Source organism: Sylvia atricapilla, chromosome 5 (assembly GCF_009819655.1).
Source record: "Sylvia atricapilla isolate bSylAtr1 chromosome 5, bSylAtr1.pri, whole genome shotgun sequence".
In the NCBI taxonomy this organism is placed as follows: Eukaryota; Metazoa; Chordata; class Aves; order Passeriformes; family Sylviidae; genus Sylvia; species Sylvia atricapilla.
In genome coordinates, this window is record NC_089144.1 from 43064172 (window position 1) to 43083985 (window position 19814).

Consider the following 19814-nt stretch of genomic DNA (forward strand, 5'->3'; position numbering starts at 1 on the left):
GGACAGACATTAACACCATATGCATAAAGATGCATAAGCAAAAAAAACCACTGAAGAAACAAAACTAAATGAAGTTGATAGGCAGAGAGTTTGGTCAAATGGATGTAGAATCATAGAGTGATTGCATCAGATCTTTAGGATCATCTAGTTCCAAGAGCTCTGTCATGGGCATGGAACCTTCCACTATACCAGATTGCTCAGAGCCTCATCCAACCTGGCCTTGAACACTTCCTAGCATGGGACACCTACAACTTCTCTTCTCCAGGCCGAGCAATCACAAACCTCTCTGTCTTCACAGGAGAGGTGTTCCAGCCTTCTAATCTACTTAAGTGACCCTCCTCTAGATTCATTCCACTGCTACAGAAGTCAAGACAAAACCAATGAGAAGAATATACAGGCTGTTGTCAACAGTGAAGGGAGCATTAAAAAAAACCTGTTTTGGCAAATGTTTCGAATTCAATAAAGTGTAGATTTGCTAGAACTAGTGCTGCTAGAGCAAGCACAGGGCTGGGAAACCATATTACTTCTACTAATGGGTGAGATAGTAAGCTAGCTAGGGCAGAACATGATGTGAATTATGGATATTGCTTCATACACTTAACCTGAAGTGGTTATTACTATTCCTCAGTATCACTACACAGACAGTGTGATGCCCTATAGAGCTCCTCATCATGTTTAAATGGGCAAGCCATTCTGGGTAAAAAAATGCAATTATGGAGGAGACTTTCAGTCAAGAGAAAGGTATTAACTTGTTGACTTTAACAATGCTGAAGATTCTCAGCCATGTGTGGCAGAAAAGGGATATTAGCTGTTAAAAAATCAACACAGAAATGTAGATGTTACAGTAATCTAATTCCAGGTAGGTAATGAAAATAGCCGCAGTTTGATATCAGCAAATAGTTTTTCTAGGTAGGAAAAATGAACATCAATTACTTCTAGCAAAGTCTGGAAACCATTTGAGTACAGCAAAGATGACTGAAAATCCCTGCAATGATACAGGATATGTGCTGGAGTGAGCAGTTGCAAACATGCAAATTAGTTCTCTCTGAATTTTTACATCACTGTTTGTGTTTCTTCTTTCAGGTGTCATACAGGCCTCTGTGGTCACTGTTATCTATCCATGATTGTTATGGTGGTGTTTTTCCCTCAAAATGTTGAAGAATAGTGGTAGCACACTGGACCCTTGAGAAAGGAACCGAAATGCCAGAGAACAGTATGGAGCAGAAAGAATCACACATGTGGTCAAATTTTTAACTATGCTGGCAGCATCTGAAAAGGACTTTTCCTCTTGCAGAGCCAGCTGTGTTATAAAACCCCACAGCCTTTTGATAGATCCAGCATTCCAGCCTCAAATCATAATGGCGGACATGTAAGAAATGTCTGGGTATTTTTCAATTCTTGAAAAATAAAGGTTTCTCACTTTGCTTTAATACTTTTCTTCACAGGGCAATTGTCTGTGCCCTGGGCTGAGATGATATCACATCTATATTAACAACCCTCATTTCAAAATTACCCAATATGTAATATGGATTCCTGCTAAAAGCACTAGATGTTTGTGTTTGGATTAATGATTGATCATGGCTGCAGTACACTTATGGTGACCTGTTCTCACCTTCTCATATTTGTAAATGTCTTTGTTTCTGTACATGATATTCCTTTAAAAACTATTTGCAATGTGTTCTGACAGGTAAGGGAAGCAAACGACTGTTCTATGATGCCAGCTGCACTTTCAGACAGGACAGCTGAGAGGTGTGTTCCTCCCTTCTTCCAGAGGAAAAGAACACAATATTTTTCTGAACTAGAAAATATCAGTGGGAAGTCTTAGAGAAATCTTGGATTAGGAAGAATGAATATCAGACTTTCAAGCATACTGATGCTTTTTACATTGTATTAGCAGCTCTCAATATTGGGAAAAAGACAATGTGTTTTACATATTCCTTTGGAGTTTTCTGGCACAATGAATGAACTGACTGTGTAGTGGCTAAAAGCCTACATTGTTTAGTACCACACAATAATGTGATTTAGGCCTGCTATTGTAGTCTGAAAGGAAATTTCACCAACTTTCCCAGGATATTTAAGAATATTAAAACTGTTGTAAATGACCATGTACATGCACTAAAGAAGCTTAACCCCCAATCAGTATTGATTTATTTTGTGAAGGTCATTGCAGCAACATAACTCATTTTTATTTTACTTCATAGAGCTAGTTCTGGGGGAGAGCATCAAGATGGAACAAATTAGCCTAAGTGAGAATACTTAAGATTTTCTCTTTATTAAATAGTTCCCAGATGTGCAGTCAGTGCATTGCATCAAAGGTGTAGAATACAGAGCACTTGGCAGCAGCAGCTCTTCAGCCCAACAGAAGTTTGTCTAGGATGTATCATGAATTTTCACTTCATTCAGATTAACTGGTATTTGACAGAAAAAAATCTTGAGCCTCAATTTACATATGTTCTAGAACTGTTGCATAGGATAGTACTGACTATTTGAAGGACCAATTTATAAGGATTTCCACATTACACTGTGTTGGAAAAATAGCAGTGCAGCTGGTGGAAATAATTGTTAAAAATCATTTCTTCACATCTTGTGCTACTGATTCCAACACATAATGCCCCTATGCAGCAAATGGAGCACTTTGATGCTCTAGTATCCCTTTAGATTTTACATATCAACCTTTGTTATATTTAAGCTTAACATCTCTTTGGGAAAGGTTTAGTCTTTTCTTCAATGTGTATGAGGTACCTAAAAGGGTAGTAATTTTTTCAAGATGCTTTGCTGTCTGATTAGAAGCGTAAATAATATCAATAAATGCACATATGCCTGTGACTATTCACTTTGGAGTACATGTATTTGTTCTTTGTTTAAAGTAGAAACTAATTTCCAACTACAAGAACATATTCTTATAATTTAATTAGTAGTATTGTCACATAATTCTTTCTCCAAAAATAAATTACTATGCTATTATTGAGTAAAGAACATAGCTAAACATGCATACATATTTTAAAGACTTTTTAAATTTGTATATTTTCATATAGGGTCAACACAGAGGTACAGAAAATATTTTTGTTAGAAGAGCAGGAGTTTTTCAGCAATCACATAAAAAGAAGAGCAAAAAATAAATGATTTAGTGATTGGATTTCTGATCGGGTTATTCCTATGCTGGGTTTCTATACTAGGTTGTTTCCACAAGATGTCTGGAGCAGAATAAGTCTTGATTTTCAGATAGAAAGGATTGATTGTCAGAAATTACAGTTCTTAATACTTTTAAAAATCTACTTTTAAGAAAATATCTAATCTGAAAACAAAAGTTATACCACATACATAGTCTTTAAATGCTTTCTACTGAGGCCAGTCTTAAAATGTTAGCAATAGATGTAATATATCAATGAGCAACTAATTGCTTCTATCTAGAAATGCAAGACTAAACTAATGACTGATGGATAGTCTGTTGTGCTGGCTAGCAGAAATTAGAATGTCATACTCTCTCAGTGAATATTTGACTCTAATATTCAAGTCATTTACTGAAATTCTATTATAAAATAGAAAAAATCAATTAGATCCGATAAAATCAACCATATTTCATAAAATTTGCCTTCTGATATCTCTCTTGTTAGTGAATTGTTATTGTATTGTGTTCTAATAATCTGGACTTCTCTAAAATCCAGCATTATTGTGTGCATATACATGAGTTAGCTGATAGCTGAACACTGCTTAGAGTTGATTGTATTTGCCTAAATGATACAATTCCTATGCAAGTACTTTCCTAGTTCAGTATATAATTGGGAGGTGATGTATCTCTTGACTTCTTAATTTTCTCTTCATCATCATTGTATTAAATAGCCATTCAAATTTTTACCAAGTACCTAGTTCATGATTTATGTAATCATTACTATTCTTGGTTGTATCTCTCTGCAAACTAAAATTAACCAAACATTCAATGATCCTAAAGTTGCAGAAAGAAATATTGTCAAAACTAGAAATGGAACAAAACAGCAGAAAACTGGGACTTTGAGAGAACAAGATTACATCTCATGTCTCTTGTCCCTGAATTTGAGTTGGATCATTTTATTCCAATTCTGAAATTCACTGAATGAATCCCTACAATGGTATATATTTGGTATACTGCTTTGGATGCTAAGCCTCATGTACTTTTTGCCTTAAAAGTATTAGTCTTCACAGGAAGACAGCAACTTATGGGCTATTCGCATGTTAAGTGGTTGTTGACCAGGAGTCACCATCTGAAATGTCAGTGGCAGTTCTGATAACTAGTAACCATGAAGCTCACAATTTTGTTAGCATATGCATTTGTCCAAGTGCACCCAAATTCTTTGCCTTAGTTGCTTGTAACAAAATAAGGACACATAAGTTCTCTATAGGAGTGATGTTAGCAGGGTAGGAATTGTCACATTTGACAAGAAATATTTCTTTGGAATATTTGGGACCTTACACCAATGGTTTTCAACATATTCACATTATGAATTTGTAGGATAAGGTGTTAAGCACATGTTTCATGTCCTTACGAAATCCCTTCTGAAAGAACAACCTTTTCAGTGGTAGAAAAGATACAAACAAAGAAAAAGATTAAAGTCAAATAAGGTAGTTACTTCTTGATTTATGAGTTAGAGCAAGTTTCATTCCAGCAAAACTTGTATCTTAGCACTCTCACAGTACAAGAGTGACACTGCAATATCTTTATATGACAACAGCTTGAAGTAGTCGGAAACAAATCATGATGTCCAATGGGATTGGAGGTTGAATTTCATTTCCATCCAGACGAAGGTACCGGAGGCGAGGGATGTTGCCATAATAACCATAATCTTCTTCTAGGGCAATGGAAACTGGACATATTTGAGTACCATTGACACCTGAAAATGTAGATCAACACGTTAGGTTATTTCCATGGGAAAAGTTCATGAAGATATAATTCACTTAGGACACAAAAAGTAAACTTCAAACTTCCACTGATGTTAGCTTGGGAGACTGTTGCTTTTGTTTTCATTTAAATATTTTGTTGATTGAAAACAAGCTTCATATAATTATATCTTCATATAATGTGATCTGGATCAGTGAATCACATATTTATTGTGCTGCAATTATGAAAAAAGGCCATGAGATCCGTAATTTATCCTCGGATAAAGAGCATACTAAGTTAGACAACTACATGGTAACCATTGAGAAACAACTCTTTACCCTCTGAGTGAGCAAGGCAAGATTACTTCTGAAGGGGTTTGAGCATCTTATTTCTATGACAGTACATTCATTTTAGGCTGATAACATTTCCTAATGAAGATCTTGAATTCAAAGCAATAGCAGTATTGAATCAGAGGAACTTTTTCTATAGTGTTTTAAATTTTTTATCTTTACTTTTCTGTTCTCTCACATTATTAAGTGGAGTTGGTTTTGATTGCAAGAATATAACTTGTGCAATGAGATATTTTTCTTCGTAATCTGAATGCTAATAAATCCCCAAAATTCTATATACATCACACATAATTTGTTTCTGTACAGATAAAATTTGAAACTATGGCTTCAATCATTACCCATATTTGTAAGTGTTGAGTAGTTTGGGCTCCTTCTCTCCTCTAGGTTACCTCCGCATTGACACTTGGCTAAAATGCCTTTATATTTTGTCTTCAATTGTTAGGCAGCTGCTGCCCTATTTCAACCTCAAAATGGCCTCTAAAAAACAATGAAGTGGTGTTTGTTCACCAAAGATGTCAAACTCCTTTGACCAAATTATGATTTTTTTTATTGATCTGACTGCTTGAGGATCTTGGCCTCAGACTAACTGAAACAAAATTGAATGCAGAATGTTTTTGTAACAGATTTTTTTGAATAAGTTTTTTTTTACTAAAAAGATACAGGAAAAAAAACTCTCCCTTTATATTTAGTAATAATACCATGCACAAATCTTCTGACTACAATCCCCCAAGTCAGAAAAATGTTATGAAGTAAAAATAAGAACATACTTTTTTCCCCATAACTTACTTTTTTCTTTCCCCCCACTCTATTTTGAAAAACTGCCCAGATGCTTGCAACATCTTGGAAGTGAACTTTATCTTTGTCATGGAAACTAGATAAATACAACCAGTTGGCCAAGGCCTGAAGCTTTTGTTATATCCATGATATTCAAATGTGTTTATCTTGTGAAATTTGATTAATGTTGGAAATGCTTTTGGTATTCTTGGAAGAAACAAGCTACAACTTATTTTTATATGTGAATTTACAACCCAGAAAGCTTAAGAATTTTCATTATGAAAGCAACTATTAAACATTTTAGGTGAATCAACACTATCTAGGAGAAAATATCTGCTTTGTTTGGTCAGCACTACTGTTCATAGAGACAAGATGGCTTCAAGTGTGTCCTAAATCTCTGTCTTCTCTGACCTGGAAACTATTTCACTGCACTTATTTTCACTGGGTTAATTACTCTGGCCTTGAAGTTAGGCAGCAGTTATCTAAGCACAGGCCACCTAGGAAGAAGTTATTTCCTGATGATGTGTGATATGAATTTGTTTGGGTTTTATTCTCTTCCCATAAACAATAAATCCAAACTATCAGGGGAGTAAAAGCCTGTTTCTCTTTCTTTCTTTTTCAATATTCTTCATGGATATACTACTGAACTTTTTTAAGTAGGAGGAACAGGTCTTTCCATCTAGAGGTACAATTCACCTTGCTTAAACTGATCCATGTACAAGTGTCAGCATAAATAAACCATTTACACTCTCTTTTTAAACTCTAGAGAGATATGAATACTTTCAAAAGGGGACCAACAACTCCTTAAGATGGGATGAATTTTTCTATGCAATTGTATATCCCTTTCCATGGAGTAGGAGGTCTGTATGACTACCGTAAATTTGATTAAAAAAAATCTAGGATAGTTTATTTGAACAAGATGAATTCTACTACTTGTCAACAGAATTTTCCTTTAATATTTAAACATGAAAACTCAGGCTCATGTAAGGGAGAACTGCCAAAGAGGTTATCATTAATGGCTAACACTGTATCTCTGCTGAAGAACTGCAGAAGATCTTATTTCTTTTCTAGAAAAACTTAGAATTAAGAAACAAAATTTAGATACATGGCCCAAGGATTTCTCCCTTTCTCTACTTGTGGGATAATCTTGGTTCACAGTATCTATCCCAGCCTCCTGGTGTTCTTCCAGGTGAACCTACTGTTTGCTGCCTTTCGTTTTCCTTTGATAGCAGTGTAATAATACCACCTTCTTACGCTTGCTCACTTGTTGCATCATCATTTCATACCTTCTCTTTGCTTACTTTAACATTCTCTTTTCCACTATTTAGCACCTACCCAGAGCCTCACAAGTATATCTCCTAGGTAAATATGTAGGCATGTGTGTTTTAAAATACCATGGAACAAATGTGTTGCAAATCTGTTGGAGACATAATTACTTTTAGTTTTAAGTTGATTTTACTTCCAAAATTAGAATAGTTTTTCCCTCTGTGTATCAAGATCCTCAGGGAAGGAATTGCAGGTGAAATTCTTGTTCCACTGAGACAAATGATGAGGCTATCATTGGTTTCCTGAACTCCAGAAGAAGGCCTTATATCTTCATGAATGGTCTCCGGAGAAATAAGGCCATGCACTTATATGAAGAATTGATATTACAAAATAATATACAATGAAACATATACAAATGGTATTTACACAGAAATGCTGACATCTGAACTCTTGTAATGACAACAGTGATTCACCAATAGAAAATAAATCAGTGATTTGCAGTTGTAAAGGAATACGTGACAACTAATATTATAAAAAGGGCTGTATTCCACACATAAAAGTAAATCTTTTTACTTTTTTGAAGAAAGTAGATCAAGACTTTACAGGTATTTTTCTTTCAAACCTTTTACATTGATTATCTTAAAATAGCAACTGATCTGGGTTTAAAAACAGAAAACCAATCTGCAGAATTAATGTCAGTTCTTATTACCCTGGCCTAATTGCATTCCTTGTTTGCAATCCTAAAGACCCTTTAAGATATTATCTATTAGCGCAATATCTCATGAAGATTATGTCATTATCCCTTCCTTCTTGAAAAATTATGCTATGTGGTAAATACCCTTACATAATATCCAATTTTCATTTAAGGTATCAGGTTGCAACTATTTTATATGCAGTTACTAAGAATTTTTTTTTCTTTTTTGTTTAAGTCAGTTTTGTGCTTAAGGTTTAAGTTGACAATGATTTTTGAAAAGTGATAAAGGCATTGAGAAGTACAAGACCTGTGGAGAACTATCCTGATTCAGTTTCACAGTTCATGTGTCATTGGACTATGACACTTGATTTTACACATATTACGAAAGTTAATTTTCATGGTCTTAAGCTTTGTCAAACTTATTTAGGGAAGGAAGAGGACTGGACAGCTCTTTAAATACTACCTAGACAAAAAGCTGTTCTTAAACTGGACAGACTACATACATTGATTTCAATTTTGTGTCCACTTGAAGTGACAGAATAAAGTCTGCACCTGAGGCCTTGCAGTGAAGCAATTAAAATAAATCCTTAGTAACCAGGGGGCAATTAAATATGTTCAGAAACAACATCTGTCATAAGCTTTAACTCTAATTAACAGTTAGAATTGTTGCAGGCCTCTTAAATATGTGCTACTTATACAATTTTTTTTATTTACATGATTTCACACTTTTATTTTGCCAAATGCAGTGAATAAATTTAATTTTTCAATAAGTATTTTCCTTTCATAGGTCTTTGTTTTGTGCAAAAGCCAAACCATTATTTTTAGCATATTTTTGAACCAAAGTGGCACAAAAAAAAGTGATAAGGGACCATGTCTTCAATTAAGTCACCATGATGGAAAGATAAATATAGAAACTTGGCTTCCTTCTGTACAGTGGTGAATAAAAATTCACCACTTTTATTTTGGTTTTTGGCATGAGATTAAGTACTTACTGAGTAGATACTTTCATTGTATAGAACATATAATATCCCTAATCACCACACCCCCTCTACACCTGGATGAATTTGGAAAGAGTCCTGAAAGTGAAACTATTATAACCAACAGGTTTCTGTTGCCTTGGGAACAAAACCTCATCTCATTTACACAAAATGGAAAACTTTTGAGGACTTAAATCTTAGTAGAACAAATATGCTATAAAATCAGTAAAACACAAAAACCATTTGCTCAGAGAGGTGGTGAATGCCCCATGCCTGGCAAATTTCAAGGTCAGGCTGGACAGGGCTCTGAGAAACCCCATCAAATGTCCCTGCTTATTGCAAGAAGGCTGGAATAAATGACCTCTAGAGGTCCTTCCCAAATTATTCAATGATTCTATGATTTTAATCACTTTTTCTCAAAAAGCATTTTTATAGTTAAGTAGATATTTAAAATATACATGGTTTTGAAGGGTCCCACACTGGTAATACAGACTTACTTTTGATTTTGTTGTGATCAAGATGAAGGTGCTCAAGGTGAGCATTGATTGGTGGAATTTTAGTGAGCTGATTGTGAGACAGCTGTAGGTCTAAAATAGACGAAACGTTAAACCCATTTGGAGGGATACCATCGTCAGACAATTTATTGTAGTTCAGCCTAAGGAAAGTCACTTTAGGTATTGCATTGAAGTAGTTTTCTGGTATAACTTCGATGGAGTTGTTGTCCAAAAAGAGCTGCAGTGTATTAGCTGGAATGCTTAAAGGCATTTTCTTGAGTGAATTTTTTGCTATGTTGAGTTGCATAAGGTTGTTGAGTCCTTGGAAGGTGTCACTTTGAAGAGCGCTGTCCAACAAACTGTTCTGGTGCAGGTCTAACATAGTAAGGTTTTCCAAGTGGCTGAAGACTCCTTCTGGGATTTTGGAGATTTTGTTTCTGGCTAGCCTTAGCTGTTCCAGACCCACTGGTAATGGGGCAGGCACCTCTTCCAATTCGTTTTCTTCAAGGAATAAGTAAAGCAGTCTTTTCAGCTTGCTCAGCACACCACTCTCAATTCCACTGTTCTTGATCTTATTCTTGTTCAGATTTATCCATCTCAGATGAGTGGCATTCACAAAAGGCTTCTCTGAAAGTGTTTCAATTTGATTGTTTTGAAGATAGAGGTACCAAATTCTTGCTGGAATTGGAGGTATTTCTTTAAGTCCTTTGTTATCACAGTATAATGCATTGGGGAAACTAGGAGGACAAAAGCACTCCTGTGGACACTCAGAAGTATAGCGAGACCAGTGGTCAGGATCCAGATCATCATAAACTTGTCTCACAGTTCGAGTCCACACAGAATTGGTCAAGAATAAGAGCAAAAGGCTTGTATAGACTTTTAGAATCATGGTGTTTGCCTTGGAAGGGGAAAAAACCAATTAGCTGTTTCTCAATAAAACTCCCTAGCAGCATACTGGATTAACAAAAGAGTTTTGCATGTAAAATAATATTTCTTTTATAAACAGCCAAATTCTGTTCTCTAGGGTATTATCCATGGCCTGCTAAGAAAAAAACTGAGAAGTAATATAAGATATATATAAACCATTCTGTGCAATATGTTGATAACCTTTCCCTATTCAGCTTAGACTCCACATTGGCTACCAGTTTAACTGATGTTCATGCAAGTATCATTTCAAAGAATATGAAAATATAGATAATTTTTAGCAATAAATCAGTGCCTCCTTTAAATTTGTGTAAGTTTTCCTTTACAGACCAATAATCTACATTATATAATGGTTAATCTTCAGGAAAGATATAATTATCATGATGATATAAATACTATTGTACTCTGTGTTCCTCTTTTTAAAATTAATCATACCCTCTTTTCTGTTTTTGCTCTCTTAAATTATAATGGCATCTGGATCAGATTTTCCATTTTTCTTTTTTTTTCTTCATAGAAAAATGGAAGACCAAGTAGTGTTTTAACAGCTGTTTGTTGGGCATGTTCTTAAAAGCTTGGAGGGAATATGTTTGACAAATCCATTCCCTGCCTTGCTCACTCTCTCATATCCAAAGTTACAAATTTCCTTCCCTAAAGCAAACAGACAAAACAAATGCCTGCTCTAAATGACACAAAGAATAAGTCCTAACAAAATTATATCCACCAAAATAAATCCTAACCAAACTATTCATGTACATTTATGCATTTTTAGCTATTTTCTTACTTATTTGCTTTTGGTTTAGCCTCTTCCATGATTAAATCAACAAAATCATCACAATTCGCTCAGAAAGTAAATATTTGTGTAATACAAAAAACCAGTGTCTTACAAACTCTGTTATCTTGCTTACTGCCTCATGAAGATTAACAAGCATTTTATGATGTAGAGGCAAAGACTGATAGCTGAAATTTCTGGTCAAATTTAGAACTTTTTTTTAGCAAAAATAGTATTTAAATAAAAAGCAAATTCTCTCATAGGATTAATGCATCAGTAAGGTTAAGAGCTCAGTTCAGTTGCTGCATATGATACGTAGTAATTTAATAGTTTTCGACATTGTTACTAACAGTAACAAGTGCAGTATCCTATAGCTTTTCCAGCCCTAGAAACTGCAATTTGGAAGTATTCCAAAGCAAGGGACAAATAAAGCATTTCTAAATAATAATATTTCTACTTCACACAGTGAATTCGCAACCTTCTTACTCTGTAAATATTCATAACCTTAATAACACATTAAAAAAAAAAGGAATATAAAGCAATTTACCTTGTTAGCCAGGTTCCTGGAGCTAATCTGAAGGCAGTTAGAAATCATTATAAATTCACCACTTTTGGCTGCTAACCACTGTGTTTGTTTCCTGTCCTCCTAAGAATTAGCAGCATATAAAACTGGAAGTACATACTAGTACTCCCAGATGTATTTCCATGCACACCTTATTAGCTATTGCTTCTAGTTTGACATTGTTTCAGAGTTTGGGCTTACCTCAGCTTTCTTGGATCTTCTTCTCTTTCTATTGGTCCCTGTTGTTAGACTGTAATAGCCTGAGTCAGGCTACAAGCAGTGTTCTAGGAATACAGCCTCATATATACGCATCAGTGCTTACAGCTTTTAACCCCTGAAACAGCCAAGGCACCTCAGCACCTAGGCAGGGAAAGAAGGAAATCCTGGCGTCAATATCAAGCAGCCACTGAGCTGAAGGCATTTAATTTTTTTTATGTTCTATCAGATAAGGGGCGCTGGTCTAGATGAAACAGGTAACCCAAAGTGTACATATATTCAATTTTTTGTTAGAAGATACTTTACACGCAAAGCTGAATTATATCATAACTCATTCTCATAATACCTGAATTGGCCACAGAGAATTAAAACCAGTGCCATCTGTTTCTACGGAAATATTTTATTTGATTTTTATTAAATGCAGATGCTGTCGTGCCATTTAAAGAAAAAAATCTTGATTAGGAGAAGACAAAAAAAAGCATTTGCTAAGAATTTTTTAATAACATATTTTCAGTTCTTTAAATATTAAATATTACCTTTTCCTTTTTTGTTCAGAGAGATATTTGCATATATTTCTACAAAGTTATAATATTCCCCAGTGCCTCCAACAATTTTCCTTTGTCATTGATCTAAAGCAAACTCTTTGCAGCCAACTTGCTCTCCAAAGATAGGCACATATTTCTCACATTAAGTATTTTGGAAGATTTTTGCTTTCCTTTTTAGTCCAAACTTAAAGTAACAACTTCATATCAGAAAAACTATTCGTGTTCAAAGCCAGAACAATGACATAAATAATTTAAGGGAAAAACGAATGAAAATTATTGAAAACATAAAATATATCCTGGTACTTTTGATGGGTTATATTAGTTTTAAAGCTTAGTTGCATAATTATTTTAGTTCAGCTTCATCTGTTTGATTTTCACCATGAAACCTGTAACAATCTTTTTCATAATTTCACTGACTTCAGTAAGGCTAACTTTAAACATCATAATTTTGTTCATGAGTACATTTTTGTACCATCATGTTTCTTGTTTATGAAAAACTACATCCTAACCATCAGTACCATCAGTAATTTTTGCATTGTTTATGTGCTTAAAAATAAAATAAGCGCTTAAGTGTTTCACTCTGCTGGAACTCCAGGTCCTCCAACACCTCTTAAAGATTATCAGGAATTTCTTACAAAGCAGGTATAAAACTGATCCCTTCAAGCATACTAAGTAGAATATTTTAATAATTTAAATTAGATTAAATTAATTTACATCTATACCTAAAAATAAAGGTTCTAGTTTTAAGCAGATGTACTAATTATAAGACAAAAGTCATAAAGATGCCCTATTTTTATTATGAGTGCCACTTTAAACACCTATAACTTAAAATGTTTAAGACTTGGACCTCCTGCAGCAGAGCTGGTGCCCCACATTAGTGACAAGGATGGCTGTCAGCTGGAGTGCATCCAAAGGATATAGGGAGAGACAGAGGCACCCATGTGTGAAATTTGAAATAGTTGTATGTCCAGTTGTGAGCCATTTAAGGAGGCATCACCTTAAAAAGTGCATTTATGATTTTTGTAAACCACAATCAGTGCAGTATAAAACTGATTTGCTTTTGTGCTAAATCTTCACAAAAGGTGTAGAGAGAAGTCTCTGAGGTCTCTTTGCTACTGAAGAACGAGCAGAATACATCCTGAATGTTGTCCTGAGGGGTCTAAAACTGCAAGTCCTGATGGCAGATCTCTGCTGTTGCACACTAAAATGTATGCTGCCAGATGTTTATACTTAGCAACAAAAAAAAAAAGGTTTGATTGTCTTATGCTTCATGATGGTCTGAATTTACCTGATATTTTTACCTGCTAATCATGTTCAGATATTCATTCTATTATCACAGAAGTCCCTAGCAAAGGGACTTGCTGTTCACCCTGTGGCAGGCAGTGGTACCATTTACATGATATACTGTTCAGCAAGGGGTCACAAATTGCACTTTGTGGATTTAGAGGCCTTGTATTTGATCCATATCAAACATGTTTCCATCCTATTCAAAAGAGTAGTCCTTTGCCCAGAGAAAAAAATAGCAAAATACATTTTCTAAGACTTTCTCAATGATATGAATTTCCATTTCTTCTGAAGCAAACGATGCTGAAAAAAATGAAAAGAAATGTCCTCAAAGTCAGAAAGCAAGAGTGTGACAACTGTAATACATATTCTTACATGCTCTCACAAATTTTTGAAATATGTCTGCAGAGACAAGTGATTGCCTGGGTGTTTAAGTAGACTTTGCAGAAAGTCTGCTTTCCATGAAACCTTCAAGATTATGCACATGTCATGCATTTGTTCTGTTCAGTCCTCCATCATCTGGTGTAAATATTTCTTATTTAAAGGTTTCACATTATGGTGATAAAGCTTTATGGACTAATAAAAGACCATGGCAAGATTTTCAAAAATGACTAATGGCTTGGGAGACTTTTTGTTTGGTGTGTCCAACCTGAGGCTCTTTCCAGAACCTTATTTTCAGTAAGAGGGAGCTAAGAATTTTGCGCTAATGAAGTAATTTTTAACTTGAGAAGCTGAGTGATCAAAGGCAAATATTAGTGAAACACAAAGTACTCCTGAGACCATGAGCAATCTCCCAATAAAGTAACAACATGAAAGATATTTCACAACAATAAAATGGAAAAAATATTACAGTGAAAAAATTGTGGAAACCCATCCTGAATTTGGAGATAATTCTCAAAGATACTGCTGGGATTGTTCTGGTTTGAGAAACCTGTCTGAAGCTATTACAGGATTTTTACTCTGTCTCCTTTCAATCCACACTCAAACCAAGAGAATTTGCATTAAAAAGGTATAAAAAGTGAGGAGCATCGACAACTGCATCTCCTTGTAGTAACATTTCCTTGAGAGGATTAATGTACGTGCATGAAACTAAAACAGCTCACAACCTTGAGAAAGACTAGAAGAATAAAAAAGACAGACTAGACTGGGAGTGTTGTTTGGAGCTGTTGTTCTGTTTTACCATCAGAGTTGCTGACAGTGAAAAAATGCATCGCTTTCTTTCAGTAATGGCTGCCATATGTCTCAGACTGAATTTGAAGCAAGGTCTGTTAAGCATCAAGCATGTGTGTAGTTCATCACCAGCAAACCCAGGAGTATACTGCAAGCAGAGCTTATTCATTAGCCCTGTGGACTGCTCCATTTAGAAAAGGCTGCAATCCAAGTTGCCTAAATTTGGGCAGTACTTAACTAAAAACTATGTGCCTTGCTCCACAGGACAATCAGTTCCTCTGAAACAGGCTCTTGACTTATCTTCATGGTTACTAGAGAAAAGGGAGCACTTCAAAAGCTGAAGACAGTAAATCCAGTTTGTGTATTCTTCATCTTATACTCCAATGGTAGCTCCAGACACCTCCATGGGGGTGCTGACTTTGGCTCAGGGTTCAGTCTGCCTTTCACTTCTGATGACAGGCAGGTCATCATGCCTCTCTCTTTCTGCATTGTTGCTCTGAGTTTTAGCCAGAGTCAAAAAAGACAGAACTTCTATTCCTAAACAGTTCCCTGACCACCAGACAGTGATATATTTCAATTAATAATATCAGCTCCTCCTTTAAAAAAAAAAACAGCCACAAAAGGTCAGCAAGATCAAAGAGTCCAAAAGAAAGCAGATGACTAAGCCCTTCAGGCTAGCCTAAGGGACTCTGCAGACAGATCAAAGGACCAGCCCAGATGTTCCAGACCCTGCTCCTATGGGTGTATTTTACTCTACATCATTCTAAGTGAACAAAAGAAATTAAAACAAAACAGACTTAGGAGCAGGAATGCTGCACCTCTTCTAGAAGTTTAGAATTACCTGCTTAGACCTCTCAGTGGAAGAAATTGCATTTCTTATTTGAATAGGCATTTTTTGTCATATGCAGGCAGCTGAAGTATAGGGAGTTTACGCTGGGAGTTTTCAGTTTAGACCAGAATATATTGCTTAAAGAAACCCTGGGGAACAGCTTGACTGCCTTAATTTGTTAAATGGAGATGTCACCTCACCTCTTGTTTATATAGGATTTAAGAAGATAAGATCCCATTCTAAAAGTCCAGAAATAAAACTCCAGCTGTTTACTCTCTGCACAACTTCACTTCCTTATCAAAACTACAGTGGGAACTGAATAGCTTAGCTGAAAGAGATCATTGCAGAGCAACACATTTTAGCAAAGAACAACTATGGAAAAGGGCTCAACTTTTATGGGAAATATATTGGTCTCCTGAATATGCTTCATTAAATGAATTTTTGGCACTCTGTTCCCTTTCTCTCTGTTTTGAACTCTTTACCACAGTGACACCAAAACGGTTCCATGACACAATGCCAAGATCTGGTATTTGTCTTGGCTTGCTAGGTTTACTTTACCTACTATGTAAATGTTGCTGTCAATCTCTTATTTTGCTTTGTTTTCATGCTTTCAACAATTTCAACACTGAAACAAATTTATCCTACCCTGGCACTCAATTTTGAAAATGCTAAATGTATTTTAAATTAAAATATCTAACATGCATTTATCAATTACACACATATATTGAGTTACTGGGACCATGTGTAGCTATTTAGATGATTTGTATTTTCCAGACAATCAATGATAAATGAAAACATGTATTAATGATTTGATGCCCATTCTGTAAACCTACAATTTTGAATGATGGACCATCAAGGATTAAATATTATGAAATAATATAAAGATAGTGAAAACAAACTGGTCTTACTATCCTTTAGTTACACCCTTTCCCTTAATTTATGTTAACTTCTGTTTTCTCATTTTCTTCTGTTGTTAAAGAAGTCCAAAAATATTTAAAATCATCTTCATTTCAGATCCCCATAATAAAACTATGGACTTATACTTACAAACTTATACAAAGTTCTGTCCTCTAAAATGAATGACAAGGCTTGCATAAAAGAAAATTCCCACAATTTAATGAAAAAAACATTTTATTCCCCTTATAGTAATGATCTGCTACAGTGATTTTGCCACATGAGAAATTCAAGGTTATGGGGCTTTTTTAATATTTAGAAAGAAAAGCCAAATGGCATAAGCTATATGAAAACTCAGCTCTTATTTTCCATTAATTGTAGTAATTTTTGTTCCAATTTTTAATGCAGATACTCTTGGGAAATACTGAAATTAAACATTAGACTATGTGATTTTTATTTTTTAAATTGTGGTATCAGACATCACTTTCAAGCACTGGCGTTTCCCAAAGCACTTGAGCTTTCTTCCAGAGTCTCAGCTTCAAGCTCAAATCTCACCACGACTACTCCAGTCACTGATTATCCTTTCAGATGGAACACGTTGAAACTAAGTCTTTATAGTGTAAACAATATTCCTCAACACCCAGCACTTTGATGCAAACTGACACCACCTTTTTCTTTGAAAACAGCTCTGGAGCCCAGCTCCAGAGAGAATTCATCACCCATCCCTGGCCAAGCACCATGTAGTGCTCCAGAGCCCTAAATAATGACCTCACTAAGCCTAAATAATCAATGGGCTGTTCTTCAACACTACCTGCCCTTTTCTTAGATGATTCCATGTTCTTCATGGTGGCAGCTGGGACTCAGCAGTAAATGCCTAGTTCTCTTCTGCATTTTCTGTATAATACATACACAGCACAAGGCTGTGATTTTCATTTAGAGCAGCACACCTTTCCTTCTTCTGAATTGAGGGCGGGAATAATTATAATGCAGGAAATGGTTCTTCTTACTCAAATTTAGGAACCTGAATATAAAAATATCACTTTTTTACACAGGCAATCACACTTTCTTCATCAAATCAATGCAGCATTGCACATAATTTTGAGAACTTACTGGTCTTACTGTTTTGGGGTTTTTTGACAGCAAAATGGCTGTAATGATGAAATCTAAAAGTGAAGTTCAGGAAACATTTGTTTATGTAGTTCAGAAATCAGCATGCATAGTAAGATGAATGGCAAAATCATATGATGTGATACTGGAAAGGCGATGGAAACAGGAAATTTAAAAGACTTGTTTATCTTCAAGACAGCTTATTATTAAATTCATTTATAAGATATGAAATTTATAAAGACTTCCAGTACTTCTGTCTGAAATATTATGCGTGTTTCAATGAAAGCATCGTCTTCAACAGAAATATATTTTTTACAAGTATTATTTAATGGCTTTCAAAGTGTCTTTGTAATTAATTGAATACATGCTCTAGTCAGGTTGAACAAATACCATGACAGACACATTGCCCCACACTGGGATTCACAGAATAAAGACATAACTGCTTTTTTTGCACAGTGCTGCAGCTTTCCTCTTTTTCAGAAGTTAGATGCATTTGGCTAAATCCCTTTCTTTCTACACTGTCATATGGACGGTAAATAATATTTCTCTTCTCATGAATTTACCTCATTTCTTCACTTCCTTCTTAATCAGATTTTATTTCCTGCTTTTCTTAAAAACTTTAGAATAAAAAGTATGCTTTACCACAAAGGTACCACATAAGAGGGATTATACTTTAAAAAAACTATTCTAGTAATCAAAACTTATTAAAAATACTGTGTTATTTGATCTGTAGATTAAGAATTCAAGTTATGGAAATGAAGATAATTCACCTCTTAAGGACTGACACTCACAAAGCATCATGTTTATAGCACTAAAGGGCAACAATATGTACCTTTTAGCCCACAATCACAATCTTATCCCAGAACAGGGGTTATGGTGTGATAAAAATTGCTCCAGCCTCTAAAGCTGCTTTTTTTTACACTATGAAGTGCTGATTTGCCCTGGTACTTGAACCTGACCTTTCTACATTCAAGATGAGTGTCCTAAAGTGCAGTTAGCACTCCTTTTCTTTCTCTGTACTAAATGATGTTGAGCTTTTCAGGCTAAGTAGGAAAGATAATTATTTCTGTGTGAAAGCCTTAAGGCCTGCTAATTAAGTTTTCTTACAGATAGAAAGCCTTTTAACCAATATCTCAATCTGAAAAAAAATTCATAACCAAAATGTCCTCTGTGAGCACTCTGTCCATTAGGATGATGGCATGTTTGCTAAAGCTGTCCCACATGGAAGAACTAGAAGGAATGGATCCCTGATTTCACTGTCACTGTTGAGCAAATCACAGCAGTTAAAATGGGAGCAGATTTGGACAAGCCAGCAAAGGTATTGAAAGAAAGATTCTACAGTTCCTACCTATGGAATCTACATCCAAATGTCATCTGAGTTAAGATTTTGTGAATATCATAGGAGTTGGAATTACGGACTGGAACCTGAAATGAGAGATTTTCCCCATGAATTTCATGCCAAACTCTTCAGCTGTGGAACTGGTTATTAAAATTGATATTTTTCCCCATTGGTTACCAGTATTCTTAGAATCACAGATTCACAGAAATTATGAATAAATTTGAATAAACATCTGAAGGTTTTTTAGTTCAACCTCCCCCTGAAAATATGGCTAGCTTCAAACACAGATCTATGACTGAGGGCACTGCCCATGCAAGTTCAGAAAATCTCTGAGGTTGGAGAATCTATTGCTTCCTTGGGCACTCTGTGACAGTGCTTTATGAACTCACTGTGTGAATGCTTTTGTGTGCCCAGCTAAAATTTTTCTTTCTGTAACTTTTTCTGTGCCACCATTCCCTTTCACTGTGCATCCCAGAACTGGACACTTTTTCTGTATCCCTCTTTTAGGCAGTGGCACATTGAAATAAGTCATGGACTGAGATATATGGTATATTCAGAGAGGCTAAGGGAAATACCTTGGCATTACCTGGAAAGAAGAAGGTTGAAGGACATTCTCTTAACAGGTTCTGACCTATCATGAGTTGGACTGTTCTCAGTCTCACTGTTCATGTTTAATTTTGCATAAAAGTAATTGGTTTGCTGAAACAAACTGAAAAGAACAACACAGTTCTGTTGTGCTGTTAAATTGCAGCAATCAGCGATAAATCT

At 35.3% G+C, this 19814-nt stretch overlaps 1 protein-coding gene across 1 annotated transcript; it reads right to left on the bottom strand.

The window, feature by feature from the left end:
* Window positions 1–4547: 4547 nt before the first annotated feature.
* Window positions 4548–10455, bottom strand: KERA (keratocan). Its single transcript, XM_066318490.1, has 2 exons — window positions 9411–10455; window positions 4548–4865 (listed from the first exon to the last, which is right to left on the bottom strand). Exons 1-2 carry the CDS (start codon window positions 10294–10296, stop codon window positions 4693–4695), a joined length of 1059 nt encoding a protein of 352 aa, XP_066174587.1. The 5' UTR covers window positions 10297–10455; the 3' UTR covers window positions 4548–4692.
* Window positions 10456–19814: the final 9359 nt, after the last annotated feature.

Bases quoted from the DNA above. Each gene is read 5' to 3' on its own strand.
- KERA (XM_066318490.1), bottom strand. From the start codon at position 10,296: ATGATTCTAAAAGTCTATACAAGCCTTTTGCTCTTATTCTTGACCAAT. The intron at 4,866-9,410 runs GTAAGTCTGTAT...CTACATTTTCAG, and splicing joins TGATCACAACAAAATCAAAA to GTGTCAATGGTACTCAAATA.